Here is an 18,810-nt window from a genome sequence, read left to right on the forward strand (position 1 = left end):
GAACCATGTATCAATCACCTCCAACACAACTCAAAACAAGAGTGTTAAGTCTACTCCACGTCAAAAATCTCAGAGTCAATAATGTATTTTAGGAACTTGGTCATTAAATCTTAGATTCAAATTCCACCTCCCTTACTTCTGACTTGTACACACCCCTGCGAATATCCCTTAATCTCAGTTTGCTCATCTACAAAATGGAGCTAAAATCAGGACTGCTAGATTTTAAGCCCTTGCTCATGACTGTCACCCCCGCCCCCTGTCTTTTTCATCCTCATCTCACCTTTCCCTTCCTGTCAGCTTGAACCTTGCTCCAGACTCTGTAGTGCTGCAAGCATACCTCTGGACCTTGGTCCTCCCTCACCTGGCCACTGCCTGCTGTGTCCTTCCTCCTTCCACCAAGGGCCTCACAAAAGGAGTCTGACTCAGGGATGTGATTGTTACTGCACAGGTCACCTGCTCATGTTATCTGGCTTGACCCACCACTCTGGTGAAAGTGCTCTGGCAAAACCTACCACCAAACACCTAGTTGGGAAATAAAACAGCTCCTGTTTCATTCTCACCTTCCCTAAGCTTTCTGAAGCAACTAGCACTACTGACCTTTCTCAACTTCTTACCTTTCTTCCTTGACTTGCTAGAAATGACTCTTTCTTGGTCCTTTTTCTACTTCTCTGACTTTGCTTTCCTGCTGACATTCTTCACTCTGCTGTCCTTAAGGATGTTTTTGCCTACATGATTCTACTTTTGGGCCTAGGTTTTTAACTTGTGAAGTCCATAAAATTTTCATGGATGATCTAACACTTCACACCTACATCTCTTTCAATTTTTTTTTTTTTTTTTTTTTTTTTTAAGATAGGGCCTCACTCTGTCGCTCAAGCTAGAGTGCAGTGGCACTGATCACAGCAGCCTTGACCTCACAGATTCAACAGGTCCTGTGCTCAACAGATCTGCTCTCCTTGGCCTCCCAAAGTGACAGGATTACAGGTGGGAGCCACCAGGCTCAGCCTTCTTCTAATTTTTAGTGTTGAGACAACTGCAGATTCACATGCAGTTGTAAGCAATAATACAGAGAGACCTCAAATACCCTTCATCTCAGAGTAACATCTTGCATATCTACAGGACAACATCACAGTCAGGAAATTGACATTGATAATAATCCATCTATATTATTCAGTGTTCACCAGTTTTACATGCATGCATTTGTGTGTGTGTGTGTGTGTGTGTGTGTGTGTGTGTGTTTGGTTCTATGCAATTTTATCATATGTATAGACAATATACCCACATTCTGACTCCCATTCCAAGGCCCAAAGCTGGGCTCTTATCATTCTGGGGAGAGGGGTGCTTAAGTAAGAAATACAGCAGGCTCTAAGTCCTGACAATCCCTATATACTCTAAAATGGACTCTCTGCTATGAGCAGAGCAAATCTAAAACTGTAGCAAGTACATTTCCATCTCTTTTTATGATGCTCTTCTAACTTGGAACAATCTACGAGCTCCTTTCAACACCTGTCCACCCTGCTAAGTCTGGCTTAAGTCCTTCTTCATGGAAAGCCCTCATGGTGCTACCAGTCCACAATGAGTCCTTCTGGACTTCACTGTGTGTTTTCCATTAGATGTAAAGCTCCTTGAGGATAGAAAATGAGCCTTTTTGTGAGTTCCAAGGATCTAAGACATACCTGTCTTGAATAATACAAAAACCATTTGAACTACTAAAATGGGAAAACAGCAGAGAAAAAAAAATAGAAAAAAAGAAGAAACAAGGAAGGCAGAATTTGCCATCACAGAGGACTCCAGGAACTAGGATTTCAACTTCAACAACTAGTTTAAAAAAAAAAAAAAAGTACAGCAAGCATGGCAAAAGGCTAAATCCTTCCTTTTCCTTCTCACAAGGTTTCATACTTGAAGGAATACTCACTCACCCTCTTCAACAGTCAGCAGGTTACCCAGTTCCGCTGATGAATGATACTGGACTGGCTCAGAGCTCTTCACATTTGCCAGTGGCAGGAAGGGGTCATAATCCGTGGATGACAAGTCAGCCAGGGTCAGTGTGTAGTGACTCTGTTGGGTGTACGTGCTTGAGCCACACACACAGCAGTGCAGAACCTGTGAAAACAGAGGCCATGTGCACCATGGATGCTACCCACCTCGTGTCCCCTGACAATCTGTCAAACTACTGTTGCACTTGACAGCTAGGACTCCTGCTTGGTCCTAGTTGGAAATGGAATGACCATTCTTAAATATATTCTTACTATTAGCAAATTTATTTTGCTCCTTTCATATCAATGCCAAGAAATATGTTCTCAAGGCAAAAGGAAAGTAAAAGTTAAAAAGTACTTATTCACATTCTGTGTGACTGCACATACCTAAGTCCCCCTCCTGTCCACCAAAGGTGGCACAGGTAGAAGGAACTAATCAGGGCATGAAGGGTAGTGGTGGGACAGGCCAACCATGGTGGAGGGTGGAATGAGCACAACAAGCAGAGACCATTAGTGCACGACATGAGTTTAAATTAGTATAACTCATGACACCATGAATTGTAAGGGCTAACTTAATACAATTTTAAAATTATTCTTATTTTGACAAGATTAGTTTCCTGAAAGTTCACTGGTAGTTTACAAACTGCAGTTGACTGAAAATCTATCTACTCATTTGAGCTTTTGTACACATACAAGCCATGCAAACACAAATCATCTTGAATATGCTAAAATGCATAAATGAGGTAATGATTGTACCAGATTTCCCTTTTTAATCATAACTTCAAGACCATAAACTCCAAACACTGATTTCTGTAAGAATCAAGGTAATACTTGAAAAACTAAGAAAACACCATTGGGTTAAATATATTTCTGTAAAGTAAATTCACTTTTAGATGACTAGCTTTGGTTTGCTGACATGGCAAGAGGCCTTGTGGTCAGGTACCCTTTGTAAATGGCTACAAAGTACCAAGAATTACAGTTGTCAGGGCAACCACTTGACTATGTCCTCTTCCTAGCAAAAAATGCAGTATAGGAAAATCCTTACGGCAGCTCTGTTATTCATTTAAAAATTAAGCTGCAATCACTGAGATAATTAATTTCTAGTAGCCAAAATGCAATAAATGTAGGAAGTGTACATTAAAACCACATGCTATGTGTAAACTAGCACAACTACTTTGGAAAATTATTTGGTGCTTACCAGTAAGGCAGAATATATGTATTCTAGCAACTTCACTCCTAGGTACACATCCAATAGAAATGCATATGTGTGTATACAAAAAAACAAAAAACAAACAAACAAAAAACCCAAAACAACAACCCTAAATATTCACATTTTATGGGTCCAAAACTCTAAACTATCCAAGTGTCTATGAACAGTAAAATAGATAAATGTATTGTGGTTTATTCTGTGTAATACTATCTATCACCAAGAGTGAAAAATCTGCAACTATTCACAACAGTTTGAATAAATCACTAAAAAATAATATTGAGCAAAAGATGTCAGACAAAAGAAGACACACTGTATGACTCAATTTGTATCAAGTTCAAAACAGGCAAAACTACTCTACTCTGTTACACAGGATAGAGGCTATCCCTGGACATGTGTATGGGGCCAGTGGCTAGGGGGAGGCACAGAGAAGGCTTCCAGGATGCCAGGAATGTTCTGTTTCCTGATCTGGGCTCTGATTTTACAAGCATGCTCACTTGGTAAAAATTCATCAAGCTTTCACTTACAGACTGGTGCAGTTTTCTGGAAGCATATTATACTTCAATAAAAAGTTTACTCTTAAAATACAAAACAAACAGTTATTTAGTAAATTCATGAATTTTTACTACGAGGTGACTTTTACAGTGATAAAGCAATTTTAAGAGAAATCTTTAAGAAAAGAAAGAACTCAGAAAAGAGATTTACATAAGTGATTGTGGCTAATGCAGTTGGTCCAAACCAAGCTCTGTACAGGTTTATAAGCCACAAAAATAACAGAAGTATCTAATGAATCCTAATATAGTTATTAAAATCTTTAACTACTGAAGAAACCGTTTAAGAATACACAAATACTTTTTAGTAGAATTTCAACCACAATTAGGTATTTTTTTTTAAAGTAAGACTTTTAAAAATAAGGCAATAAAGTAATCAGTCTGTGACTTGGACTCTTCTTTTATTATTAAAGGTTTCTTAGTAAAAGAGTAAACCACAGACTTTTCCCTCCATAACAGTAATTATTCAGTGGACATGCAAATGCTAAATGAATAGCCAAGGTTTGAGAGAGACTGTTAAGACAAATTACAGAAGGATATTATAAGCAATCCAGAGCAAAGGCCACCCCTAGTCATCAGTGTGTATGTGTGTGGGGGGAAGGGGTGGGGGGTTAACTAAGAATATTTTAAATATTATAAAAATGATGAAGCTAATTACTTTGATGTGAAATAATTCCTTTATTTCTTAAGAATTTTTTGAGGCAAAATGATTACTGATACCATTAAACCTTTTTCTTCCTTTGATAAACAGATTTTGTCAAAGTAATGCTGTATACAAATAGTTAGATAAAAGAAATAAGACCTGGTGTTCTATAGATCAGTAGGATGGCTGTAGTTAACATTAATCAATTGTACATTTCAAAATAGCTAGAAGACAATAATTCCAGTGTCCCTAGCATAAAGAAAAGATAAACATTTAAGACAGACATCCCAATTACCCTGATTTGATTACGTGAATGTATCAAATTATCAAATATACCCTGAAAATATGTACATCTAATATATGCAACAAAAATAAATTAATTTTTTAAAAAGAAGTTATTTGCCCTAGGGAAAAAGTTAATGTAGATATCCCTATAATATGAACAGTTCTTTCTTAAGTAGACATAGAACATGTTGCATGAAAATTGAAGAATTCCGACAAAACTGCAGTTGTTTAAAGAATAAAGATGATACTCATGTAAAATGCATGCATCTTTAACTTGGTAACCACTGCTTCTTTATATCTGTTCTGCTTTCAGTCCTTAAGTTATTTACAATTTTTTTTTTTTTTTTTTTTTTTTTGAGATGGAGTCTTGCTCTGTTGCCCAGGCTGGAGTGCAGTGGCGAGATCGCCTCTCACTCCAAGCTCTGCCTCCCAGGGGTAGCTGGGACTATAGGCGCCCGCCATCACACCCAGCTAATTTTTTGTACTTTTAGTAGAGACGGGGTTTCACCTTGTTAGCCAGGATGGTCTCAATCTCCTGACCTCGTGATCTGCCCACCTCGGCCTCCCAAAGTCTGGGATTACAGGCGTGAGCCACCGTGCCTGGCCAAGTTATTTACTTTTTAAGAAAAAGTTTAGCCACCATAAATCCTTTTCAAAAGGGCAATGACAAATAAGTACATGCATAAGACATATTTTGGTGGTTCTCTGGCATATAAACCCACACTCCATTCCCCCAGACCCAGGTGGAGACTCACCCTGTAGATATAATCCAGCAAGGGGGCTCTGGCCGAATGCTGCTCCTCTAGGACTGCCGTGGACACGGGGTGGAGAAGGACACTCACGGGCAATGCCATGCACCAGTCCAAGAGGCAGAGTAGCAAGGACACAATAAACTGGAAGAAGAACATGCCCGGTAACTTATGCTGCAGTCTCTTAAACCTCACTACAAGCAGTAATAAGAGCATTGTCCCTACGCATAGTATTCAGTGGACATGCAGGTGCTAGATAGGCAGGTAAGCAAGTAAATAAATAAATAGCATTTTCACAAAAAAGACTGTTAAGGCCAATAGAGAAGGATATTACAAAGGATATCACTAGTTGTAACATTATTTATCATTTTACCTTACATTAAAATAAAAACTCTAGGAAAAACTTAGTTAATGTGCCACCTACCTTCTTGTCTGTTTCCACTGAGGAGTACTCTGCACTTGGTAAAAGAAAAGCAATTGTGGCCACAAGGATCTGCATAAAAGATAAATCCCCAATCAAACAGACCATATTTGTAAGCCTTTGTAAGCCCATGTTAGGAATCCCACGATGGCCTTGCAACTAAAGCCAGCTTGGTGCCAACTCACCAAAGAAAGGTGATATAAAGCAGAGGGCCAGCTGTGTGGTGATCTTGAAAATTAGGAAAAGACAATGGGGTCACATCCAGTTTCTACTCTACTTTTCTGGTCGAAAAATTAGGGGGAAAGACAGAGAAAAGAGTATTTCTCTCTGCAGTCACATAATTCTGAACATCAGTTTCCACAGTTTTCATAGTGAAGTGAAAAAACACTTCCAAAAATAATTATGAAAATGCTCCCATTTTCTCCACCTGCTGTCCTGGTGTAAACAGCACCCCTTTCATTCTCAAAAGCAGTCCCATTTAGACGATAAATTACATCGTCACCCCAAAACCCTACTTTCCATTTCAGAGCATCTTATGTTCCTATGTCCAAACTCCATTTCACTCTAGGTCACTTAAGGTCAAAAATCACTTGTGCCTTTTAATGTACCTCTGAGAGAACAAAGTGATCTTTCCAGGGAAATCTGTCTAGGGCTGAGAGAAAATAAACCAACATCACTTCTTCTCTCTCCTTGTAATACCTCACGGGGACAAATCAAATTTCCTCGAAGAGTTACCACTGGATGTATAAGAACAGGGCATGTGTTAAAAGTGCAGCTATAAAACTCAGTAGAAGTGCCTTATCCCATGGACACCTATGGGAGTGACGGTGCTTGCTTGTGTACAGGCGAAGCACACTTGGACGCAAGTGGCCTTCAGGATATGACTGTTGAGAAGATTCTTCCTATTCCTTCCACCCCTCTCTCCCACCAGTTACCTACACAGAGGTTATCATGGTAGCAATCTCATTACGGCCAGTAATCCTGCTAGGGCAGAAAGTGGGGTCCAGGGCTTTAGTCTGGGAGAGACTTCTGTTTTACACAACAGCCGCCCCCTCCACCCCTCACGGAGGGCATCATAACCAGCTGCCTACTCCTTGTTGGCACCATCCAAATTGCTCTTGATGAATGAAGCCCAATCTACAAAAGGTTTCTTTGTCGTGGTCGTGCCTGCCTTTCAAACTCCCCAAGTATAAGCCTCTGTCTGGAACACTGCTGGCTTCTTTACATAGTGCCTGAAATCACAGCTGAGAAGAACCAGTCTAACTTAATCTTAAAACGAGTGACTTGTGGCAATTTAATAGTCGGTTCTCTAACAATTATTTGAACATTTATAATTAATTAAATATCAAATACAATAAAAAGAAAATGCTTATGTTTTAGTATTCCAGAAAAAAAAGACTTACTTCTGCCATTTTCCGAGGCAGAGAGGTTTCAAACATCTGAAGTTTCTCCCAGTAGGAAACCAGCAACTGAAGCACATCGCAAGCTACCTGGGCCACGATTTTGTTGGGAAACTATAAAAGGAAACCAAATCCCAAAGCAGACACATAACTTAACAGGTACATCGTTCTTAAGGACAAAATAGTTACTTCCTCTCAGTTCCTTATAGATTACATTTATCTGTTTTGCCTCAAATTGATGAAAAATATGTCTTACTACCAGAGAGTTTAGACATCGTCACATCACCATTTTAAAACTGCCTCTTCTCTAACCTCATTGTGTTAATTTACATAGCGTTCTACAGGAACAAGAAGCTTTCATTTACTCATTTGGAAATTAAAACCATAATTTCAAATTTCTTATTCAGCTCACAGAAATCATATTTTTGACAAATAGAGGAAATTAAAACATATCCCCATACGCTGAACCTTTTACAAGGATTTTACTCATTCTCTCATTGATAAATCTTCACTGACAGCTCTGCAAGGTAGATGTTATTTTCATTTTACATATGGAGAAACAGGGATTGATTAAATGGCTTTCTATCCTATGAAATAAAACTTGACCTACATGTATAACATACTAAGAATGTGTAAAGTTAGAGTATAGGAGAAGATAACGAAGGAATTATGGTATACTCAATTATTTTGAGTATGTTTCCTGAGGCTGGCATGCATCTCAACTCATCACCAAGGTCTGGATGCTTCCATTTATTATGACGTACCATGTCTAAGGGCAGCACCTTAAGGGTCTTACTTTTTCATGCTGGGAGAGCACAGAAGGGACAAGGGCACCCTCTGCTCTTCTCCCTGGCCAGAACATGGGGCTATACCATTATCCATAACTCATTATGTACGGCAGGAAAAATTCGTCACTGACCCTGGTGTAGGGACACCTCACTCTAAGCCACATGAAGCAGACCATCATCAATGTTCAGTGCCTCAGTGACAAATGTATAAAATAAGGAAGAAGAAAGGGAAAGGTTTTTAATTCTACAGAATAAACAGTTACTGACTACCCCTACCTGAGAGGCACTAGCTGAACCCAGGACTGTAGTAGTTGCACTCAGGGGCTCTTCACAGCCTTCCCTGGCCACAGAGACCCCACATCCCAGACGATACAATTTCCACCAGCCTTGTTCCATCTCTCAAACACTCTGGCTTGCTTTGGCCCCATGGCCTTTGCACCTGCTCCTTCTAAACTTTGCTTGGAACACTTAATCCCTAGGTCTGCATGTGGCTTGCATTGTTATATCTTTCAAATTATGGCACAAAATGTCATCTCCTCCCTCAGGCCACCACACTGCCCCGAGAGCTGGGTGGTGGCCCACCCCCTCAGCTCTTCAGCTTCATCCTATTCCCCTATTAGATCTCCTTCATGGCATTACAGGCTATCAGAGCTGACCTTTTTGTCTGTTATTTCCTGCATATATTGTTCACCACTATATCTTTAATGCCTAGCATGCCCCCCTTAAGGATGTGCGTGGTGTGCCTAAGGTGAAGATGAAACTCGGAGGGAGTGGGAGAACATGAGCGGGCACTGTGTGTGCTGCTGCTGCACCACAGTGGTAGAGTCACCAGGTGGAAAGATAAGGCTGGCAAAGCTCTGAACTCAAGAAGCTGGAAACAGATAAGGGAAAATTCTGAGAGCTGACCGACAAGCCAAAAAACTATGGGCAGAGAGTAATGGGACACGGGGCTTGGGGGAAAACAGGCAGAGAGACGGCAACGTGGAAGGAGAGGAGAGCTAAGCTGCTCCTGGAAGAACGCAGGGGGGATGTGGGGTCTCCTTCCAGGCATGGGTGGCAGGGCCCAGGCACCAAGGTAGGAAAGGTCGGTCAGATACAGGGGGCTGCAAGCAGGGTGGTGCTACTGACATGTAATGAAGGAGTGGGGAATGGTGGAGATGAAATAAGCCATTCATTTGCTCTCTCACTTCTCCAGCATACAGTCACAGAATACCGACAGAGAGCCATGATGAGCGCTCCAGCCTGTGGGCTGTACTGGTCAGCCTGTGTGTGGACATATCCCGCTGACAGTGGTATGAACAGTGATCTTTGGGGGCCAGTCTAGGACTGGTGACTCTGATCAGGAGGCTCCATATTGGCAGGGTAAGCTGTGTGAGGGATGGACTTGGGTAGTGGGTGGGACAGACCATGGGCATTCAATGGGCATTAAGGAAGTACAGCTGGCAGGACTCAAAGCCAGAAACAACAATGGGGTAAGGAGAAGGAGGAAAGTCAGTGATGTCTCAGAAGACGGGGTGGGAAAAGGAGCAGGGCTGGACAGCTCACAAGAGTTGGTGAGTATGGCTATGGCTTAGAACCACCTCCCCCAACCACCCCATGCCCACCATAAACAAACCAGCCAAGCAAGGCCTCGCTGAGTGGAATGCTCTGCACATTCAAGGGCACACCTAGGTCACCTTTGCAGGGCATTTCTGAAGGGTTCTTACAAGAGAGGTGGCACTGGCTTTACGTGGAGCCCGTAAAGCAGGAAGCCCTGCCAGGGCTTGCACTCTCCGCTACCCAAAAAGCAGGCGGAGGCTCAGCTGGCGGTGGGGCCGATGACCCCACTGCCTCCTCTTTCTCCATTTCTCTCCCTCCTGGCAGAACCCCAAAGCCTCCTAGAATCCCCTGTTCTCATAGTGGTGGCTGTTCTTGTTCCTTGTAGCAACTCTTTCCCTTCCAGTCCTCAGTTCTTTGATTTATGTGCTATGTCCTTAGGTAAAACAACCCAGTTGCCACAGCAACATGGGAACTAGAGGGAGGCAGGGGAAGAGGGAAGTGGGGAGAGAGGTGTCCTCAGAGACCAGGACTTAAGTCAATGAGTTTCCTGTTATTAATAATGGTTAAAGACCCAACAACTTGGCTGCATCCTGATCCCTCTGCTTTCTTAGCAATTCAAGCTGGAGCCAGTTCTTTGACCTTCCTCAGTCCTCTTCCCTTTTACTGCTATCCAGAGGCGGGAGGATTCAGCAGGACAGTCTCTATGCTGTGCTGGGATAGCGGACAGAGGGAGAGCTCAGTATGTGGTAACCACATTGTTTTTCTGGTATCTTATATTTTCCCCCCAAATTATGAAAAGTTGCAGAAAGATTATCTATCCTTCTACTCTGTTAGCATTTTCTATCTCTTTTCTGTATTATACAGAGATACACATATACAGTCATGTACCTCCTAACAATGTTTTTGGAAACATTTGGTAAGCACTGCAGATATAACACTAGTCCCATAAGCTTATAGTGCCATATTTTTACTGTACCTTTTCTATGTCCAGACATGTTTAGAGACCCAAGTACTCACCATTGTGTTCCAATTCAATATTCAGTTCCTACAGTATTCAGTACAGTAGTGTGCTGTATAGGTTTATAACCTCAGAGCAACAAGCCATCCCACAAAGTCCAGAAACCATCCAGGTTTCTGTAATACTCTTAATGATATTCACACAAAAATGCAATCACCTAGTGACACTTTCTTAGAATGTATCCCCATCACTATGTGATGCATGACTCTGTGTGTCTGTGTGTGTCTATCTCCTTCAATCTAACACACCACTGAGTTATTAATAGTTTTTCCATGGAAGGAATAGAGATGGGGGAACCGCCTTACATTAACTATATACCTCTAGATTTAAGAAAAATTAAAAATTTAAAAACATCTTAGAATTAAAAAAGGGTATTTAAAAATGAATTGGGATCTACATTGATATACAATTTATAGCCAACTTGTTTTCACTTTAATAAATTATATGTAAATATTTCTCCAAGGCTTTGGGAGTCAGGAGGTGTCCTACACACCTCAGTTGTGCAAAACTCCACACATGTGGCCAGAGTGTTCTGGGTTTGGCTTTGGCAAGCTCCTTTGGTCCCTAGTCAGCTCATCCACCTCATTTGTGAAGTGGAGGTGGCACTGACACTTCCCCTCACAGGGCAGCTCTGAGGATTAAATCTGCTGACAAAGGTCAGCGGTCAGCACCCTGCTCTGGCTGGAGGGGCACTCTTCTGTGATACTGTGGTTGGATAATTTGTCCATTCCTCATCACAGGGATCAGCAGCAAGTGTTTTTCCAGCTCCCATAATACAACAACCACCCCCACCTCCACTCCCAGGTGTTGTGGAGGAGAAATGGGGGAGGATGAAGCAATGGGGGTGGTCAGAGGGTGTACTTGGGGAACAGGAGGCATTGAGTTTGGTCAGGCAGGGGCCAGACGCCAAGCCAAGGGTGGGAGACAGCACTGGCTGGTCATCCTATGCGCAGAAGCAGATAATACACAAAGGGTGGAACAGCGACTGTTGCTGGCCTGATGGCGACTGTCCCAGGCGTCAGCTGTAAGTGCCGTTGCTATTATAGTTGCGTGTGGCAGCAGCACAGAAGGGCACGCAGCAGCCTGAATGCTGGTGTTAGGTGGATGGATGGTTCAGGGGTTGAACTTTGGTTCAGTGAGGTGGTCATTCTAGGGCCTTGAATGCTCCTGCACCTCAGTTTCTCCACCAGTAAACTGAGGACACTTACCCCTGAACTAAAAACTTACATAAAACCCTCAGCACAGCGCGTGGCATAGACCAGGCACTCACTGGTTCCCTAAGGGTGATAATGGCAATGCTATTTATTACCACCATTTCCAAGCAGGACCCAGGAAAGGACCCAGCAGGATTTGAGCTTTGGCTTAGAGGCAGCCTAACAGCACATGTGAAAGCTCAAGCTTGTCTTTAATGCCGCACAGATCTGCTTTTATTGCTGGTTCCATCACTTACACCTGTGTGGCCTCAGGCTTGTGACCTAATTTCTCTGGGCCTTGATTTCCTCTGGTATAAAACAGAAATTGCAACATCTATCTTGCAGAGCTGTCTTGAAGATTAACAAAAGTATTTAGAGTTCGCCATTACTCCGACCTAGTGTGAGTGCCCAGGGAATGGCAGTTCTTCTTCTCATTAACAGAACAAAGACAGAAAGACGTCCTTAAAGTGCCCAAGATTCAGTCAGATGGTAAACACTGAGGGGCCTAAATAGAAGCTGTGGAGGTCTCTCCCAGGCCTGCTGAAGAGGCCACAGCACGAGACCCCACTCTCTTGTCACTCGCACCAACAGGTGACAGGTGTCCTCTTTGCAGCAGGAGCTTCCCAGCCACCAGAGGAACCCATCTGGCCACTGGTCCAGGAACCTCGAGACACTGATGGCTGGGCTGCAGCTGCCAGCAGGGGAGCAGCCGTCGGTGCCCCTCGCAGCACATGCAATGGGAATCACAATCCTTCTATCATTTGGGGGATAAAAAAGATGGGGCTAATTCAAACTCAAACTGTTAAATGCCTCAGATATGGCTTAATGTCCAATCAGCACCACAAACTGGTAATACCTTCAGAGTTACTCCTATCACATTGATGGCCTCTTTCACCTGAGGGTGGCTTGTACACTGTGCAAGCTCTTCACATATCCAGACCCCAAGGGAGCAAACAGCAATGCATCTTTTTAAAAAGAAGAAAACAGAGGAAAACTCTCATGAAACTTAATAAACTTTCTCGGTATTTTCAAATAACAAAACACTTTAAATCTATTTATACAAAATAGCAAAAATTGTAGATTTATTAGCAGAATGTCTTCTTGAAAGGAAAGATAAAGAATCCTCAATAGGCCAATTTTCAGGACAAATAGAAGCATTGATAATGGTTTAGTACTTAAATATTTAATTGAATGGTATATTTTCTGTTAATTGTCACAGCCCATGTACCACTTAGTTTTGATTTGTTTTTGTTTTTGTTTTGAGACAGTCTCGCTTTGTCACCTAGGCTGGAGTGCAGTGGTGCGATCTCAGTTCACTGCAACCTCCACCTCCCGGGTTCCAGCAATTCTCCTGCCTCAGCCTCCTGAGTAGCTGGGACCACAGGCGCCCACCACCACAAAATAATTTTTGTATTTTCAGTAGAGACAGGGTTTCACCATGTTGGTCAGGCTGGTCTCAAACCCCTGACCTCGTGATCCACCCACCTTGGCCTCCCAAAGTGCTGGGATTACAAGCGTGAGCCACTGTGCCCAGCTTATCTAGTTTTGTTGAAACTAATAGGTTATTACATTTTACTGTTTCAAGATATTTTTGAGGAAGAATAAAAAACATAAATCTGAGGAAACTGCCAAAAATGGAGTTTGTAATTGTTTTCTTTACAGTAATATGCACAATACCTACCACAAACATAAAACAAATGCTATATTTTATTTTAAAGTATATTTAAATACAACTTTCAAAATAAATTTCACTGTTAATTCCTCTAAACAATGTGCTAGGACCAGATACTCTTTACAGAAAGCTGACCATGCCATATGCATTTCTATTCTGTTTTTAACTCCACAGAAATTTGGCTTTCTGAACTAAAAAGAGAGGAAGAAGAATTGCCAAGACTTTATGATTTAGATGCAGTAGGTGTAGGAAAAAGAAGAAATCAAGGGTTTTCTCTAAATTTCTTAACTGAAAACCTGGGGGAATGGTGGGGCCATGTGGTGAGATAAAATCTGAGGGACAGTCAGCTCGGAGGCGGGGTAGGGGGGTCAGAAGCAGACTCAAGGGTGCAGTTATAGTTGTGTTAAAACATTCAAGTTGAGATGTCAAGTAGGCAGTTTAATATATAAGTCTGAGTATAAAAGGGGCTCAATGAAGAGGCAGATAAATAAATCAGAGGGAAGATGGTATTTAAAGGCTGATCAGAATAAGAGTACCCAGGAAGTCATACAGAGAATAGGCCCAGCCCTAAACCCTGAGTCACTCTAACATTCATCAGAGGTTAGGTAGAGGAGGAAAGGTCAGCAAAGGGGACAGAAAGGAGAAAGTTCAGTGAGGTAGGAGCAAAATCAGGGAATTATGTTCTGAGGAACACGCACTGTTCAGGAAGAGAGTAACGAGAGACTAACTGCAGGCTTGGTAAGTATGCGTGTTCAAATATCTAGTATAACCTCTAAAAGAAGGAAAGGGAGCCTACGATTTAAAAACAATTGAGGTAATAAATAGAATGGAGAAAAATCCAAAAAAAAAAAAAAAAGAAGAAGAAGAAAGAAAAACAGGGGATGGGGAAATGAAGGCAAGATAAAGGAGAAATAAAAGAAGTACCTTATTTTTAATTGGATCTTTCTTTCCTATTAAAAATAAAGTATAACATATGATAAAAGAAGTATATCCAAACAGATCAGTAATTATAACAAATGAAAATGAACCTAAAGCTTCAGTTAAAAAATAAAGATCAGATGGGATAAAATTATAAAATCTGGATATATACAGTTTTTGCAAAGATATCTAAAAGAAGAATATAAAAAGGTTAATTAAAAAGAATAGAAAATATTACTTAAAAGTAACTAAACCAGTGGTCTTTAAGATAAAAAAAATCCTCCTTAGAAATAAAGAGTCACTAAAAAAATATAAAATATTTGATTCACTGTATAGGACAATTCTAAACTTTTATGCAACTAATCACATAGCCTCAAAATATATAAAGCAAAATTTGACAGTATATAAGGAGAAATACATAAACACACCAAAATAGCAGGAGATTATAACATTTTTCTTCCAGAAGGTGATCAAGCTGACGAAAAAAAATCAGACAGGATACAGAATATTTGAAGCCCAGGATTAAAAAAATTTAATAAACACAACTAGAACACTATGCCCAACAAAGAACAGGGCATACATTTTTTTCAAGTTTATATGAGATATTGACAAAAACTGACTACCTAGTAGGTCATTAAGCAAATTTCAACAATTTCAGACTGTTGTAAGACATTTTGATCCATAATGCAATTAACTAAGACATCAGTAACAAAAAGATACCTATAGAATTCAGACAAAGTAGTAACTAGCAATAAACATGTAGTCTTAAATGTTTATATCTGTAAAGGAGAAATTAATATACTAAATATATAACCTTAAAGGTAAGAAAATAATATATAACCTTAAAGGTAAGATTGTAAAGAAAACAAAAGGAAGGATAGAAAAGAGCAGAGAGTGGGAAATAAAAGCAAATATACAATAGAGAAGTTGAACAAAGACCAAAGGCTAGTCTTTGAAAAGACTAATAAAATTGACAAATCTTTAGCAAGACTACTTCAGAGAATCAGAGGATACAAAAAACGTGTCAGAGATTTAAAAAGTGGATGTAACCATAGAAGTGAAAGAGATAAAATAGAGATAACTCATATACCAGTATATTTTAAAATTTAGGTGAAATGGGCTAATTCCTAGAAAAGTTTGGTTCATCAATACTGTCAAAAAAGAAAAAAAAAAAAAAAAGAAGAAGGAAACCTTAATAGTCCTAAAATCACTGAAGAGAATGAGTCAGTGGTTAATCTTCTCATCAAGAAAATATTAGACCTAGGTAGTTTTACCACCAAGGTCTACTAAATACACAAGAATATTAATTCTAATTCTGTAAAAACTCTTTCCAATGAAAGAAAATGAAATAGTACTTAACTCATTTTGTGAGACTTTATAACCTTATAATTAAACCTGATAAGCGAAGGATGGGGAAGGAATATTACAGGCCATCAATATAAAAGCAATTTTCCTGAACAAAATATTAGCCAAACCAGGTCTGGTATCACATAAACCAAGTTGAGGTTATCCAAAAATGCAATGTTAGCTTAATATTTGCAAATTATTATCAGTTTAGCTTCTGGTAACAGCAGACTAGGAAATTTGGACTAACCCATCTACTGAAGATAACCAAAGAAATTATACAAAATACAAGAGAAAAAAACCCTTAAAATCATCAAATAGCTGATAAGGCAGTGAGGAATGATGGGCTGTTGTCTTGGAATGAGGCTACAGAGGGAGCAGAACATGAACCGTTCCTAGGAGGGAGTAAGAGGCTGAGCTGGGCTTCTGGTGACCTTATGGGGTTTGAAATTGAGGATCGGAGACAGGTGTTCCCCTCCATCAGCATTCCCAGCTTTGGTCTTCACCTTGGGAGGAGAGGCAGAAACTTTTTATCACATAAGTGGCTCAGAAAACCTCATGTATCTTGGTCATAGGTTGCTGGCTACCTCAGATGCCTGGCAGAAGCAGCCAAAATGTTTCCAGACACTGCCAAATGTCTCCTGGGGTAAAAGATCGTCACTGGTTGAGAGTCACTACCCTACACATACACCAACTATTTATATTTATATATTTATATTTCTATAAATATTTGGTTTATATTTTCATTTTCTTTCTTCTTGAAAATTAATTAGAGGATACATGATTATATTTGTAATCTTGCTTTTTCTCACACAAAATAGTGTATTATGTATACTCTTCTGCACTTTACAATTTTTACTTAATAATGATACCTTTTTAAATAATCATGCAAAGCATCTTCCTGGCATCATTCTTCCTATACTTTTCAGTCTGTATAAGAGCTATGTGAAAGAATAAGTGTTTTCTTTTGTAACATTAACTACTTACACACAAATGTGTATCTTAAAATTCTAAAATAGTTTACCTCTTATTCAACATTTACCTTGCATATTCATTTGGTTCTTCTGTGGCATTCTTCAGTAAAATATTTATGAGGTAATGCTAAAAACACAAAATTAAGTAAAATAAAAACTTTTTGTCATAGTTGGTTTCCCACATGTTCTGACCATGTTCCAGGCAGCCAGGAACTACTGAAGTTCAACCAGGGAGCTCAGAGAGCTCATCTATGAGTGAGAGCCTGAGGCGAGAAGAACACTGGGCTCGGGGGAGTGGGTGGTGGAGGATGGGAGTCTCCACAGGGCCTCCCTAAGCCATTCAGCCCGTGGGAGTGGAGCGCTTCTGGTATAAAGCAAATGAGACTTCCAGATAGGAAAATCTCGGTTTTCTTTTACTTTAATTGAATTAAATGTTGTACATTGAATTATATACTGTAATTATGTTTTATAGTTTGATTGATTCTGGGATTCTAAAAGCATTTTTGTTTACCTGAAAGTCAGCTGAGGAGAGAACAAATGCTTACTTTTATTTGCCAATAAATAATTTAGAATCTCAAATTATTAGTAATATTTAATCAGGCCAACAATGTGATTGAGTATTTAGCTTACTTCCATTATTTCTTATAAATTAACTTGATGCACTAATGCAGTTAATTAAGTTAATAAAATTATTACCAAAGGCAATTCACTACATGATTATGATCCCTAGGCCCAATAAACAGGTATAACAAAAAACACCTGCTTTAGCTATAGCTATAAGGTCTAACTGCAATATGCTCTGAATTTAACGTATGTATAGCCCACGAATAGCCTTCTAAAAACACCTACTGAAACATTTAAAAGATACAACAAAATTTCAGGAATACGCAGATTAATATATACTAATGGAAGAGATAATCATACAGCCAGAATTATAAAAAGTGCTAAACTTGAGATACAGTCAAATGCATTATGTACCTTGACATCTTCAGTTCCTGTAATGGCCTCATTTACTTCTGGCACTGACTGCAGTAAAGGAATCTCCTGGTAGGTATTTGGAAAGCAGACCAGAGAGCCAAGGACAGTGACAGCCTCTGAACGAGGCGCCTGCACATAAGGAAGAGAAGCACACACATTTCTCTTTTTGTAAGTTAGAAACATTAAATAAGCGACGTTTTATTCTTCATCCTAGATAAAAAAATACCAAACTTGGTCGAGTTATTCTCTTCCAGGTGAATATTTAAGCAAAAGAGGTTTGCCTAAACGGAAAAACAAATTTCTAAGGAATGGAAAATATCACTATACTTGGAGGTAAACAAGTGTTGTGGAAACTGATGTGCAGATTCATTCAGAATTAGAAAGGCCAATGACTCTGTCATGACTGTTTACATTGTTTTACTGCTAATGTTCTCAACAAAGCAGGGTAAAGGATATCAACTTAGTATCATTTTGCTGCTAAGAACAATTAAGGAGAATTCATAGAGAAGTAGAGATGAAGGTAACTATCAGAAAGAGAAGACAAACTATCACATTTCCTGTCTATCACCAAGAACTACTTTATGAAACAACATATGATGAGATACTATATCACTATATCTAGTGAGATACTTTTCTCTTATTTGCCCAGTGTTAGAATTAGGTATATATTTAAAAAGGCACGTCCAGGTGCAGTGGCTCACACCTGTAATCCCAGCACTTTGGGAGGCCGAGGCGGGCGGATCACCTGAGGTCAGGAGTTCAAGACCAGCCTGGCCAACATGGTGAAATCTCATCTCTACTAAAAATACAAAAACTAGCCAGTTAGCCAGGCGTGGTGGTGGGCAGCTGTAATCCCAGCTACTCAGGAGGCTGAGGCAGGAGACTTGCTTGAACCCAGGAGATGGAGGTTGCAGGAGATGGAGGTTGCACCAAATGGTGCCACTGCACTCCAGCGTAGGCAACAGAGTGAGACTCCGTCTCAAAAAAAAGAAAAAAGGCATTTCACTAGATTTCAATTCAGTCAACAACAGCAGCTGTGGTTAGCCAAGAATAGGGGATTACACAGGTCTGTCATCAGTCTACTTACCTATCTGTCCATCTATCTGTCTACTATTATGTAATAATTAAAACAATGAAAGCTCACATTTAAGGAGTTC

General features: G+C 40.2%; 1 protein-coding gene across 6 annotated transcripts in view; it reads right to left on the reverse strand.

The window, feature by feature from the left end:
• LOC105486802 (Ral GTPase activating protein catalytic subunit alpha 2) overlaps window positions 1-18,810 on the reverse strand; it is a 318,021-nt gene that overhangs the window by 129,075 nt on the left and 170,136 nt on the right. For all 6 annotated transcript variants that reach the window (XM_011749858.3, XM_011749855.2, XM_011749856.3 and 3 more), the window contains 7 exons: window positions 17,654-17,782; window positions 16,744-16,802; window positions 12,624-12,732; window positions 7,233-7,343; window positions 5,833-5,901; window positions 5,415-5,552; window positions 1,917-2,100 (listed from right to left, as the gene is read on the reverse strand). In XM_011749858.3, the coding sequence (XP_011748160.2) occupies window positions 1,917-2,100; window positions 5,415-5,552; window positions 5,833-5,901; window positions 7,233-7,343; window positions 12,624-12,732; window positions 16,744-16,802; window positions 17,654-17,782 (799 nt within the window). The remainder of the gene's footprint in view (window positions 1-1,916; window positions 2,101-5,414; window positions 5,553-5,832; window positions 5,902-7,232; window positions 7,344-12,623; window positions 12,733-16,743; window positions 16,803-17,653; window positions 17,783-18,810) is intronic.

The sequence above is a fragment of the Macaca nemestrina genome, chromosome 15 (assembly GCF_043159975.1).
Source record: "Macaca nemestrina isolate mMacNem1 chromosome 15, mMacNem.hap1, whole genome shotgun sequence".
Taxonomy (NCBI): Eukaryota; Metazoa; Chordata; class Mammalia; order Primates; family Cercopithecidae; genus Macaca; species Macaca nemestrina.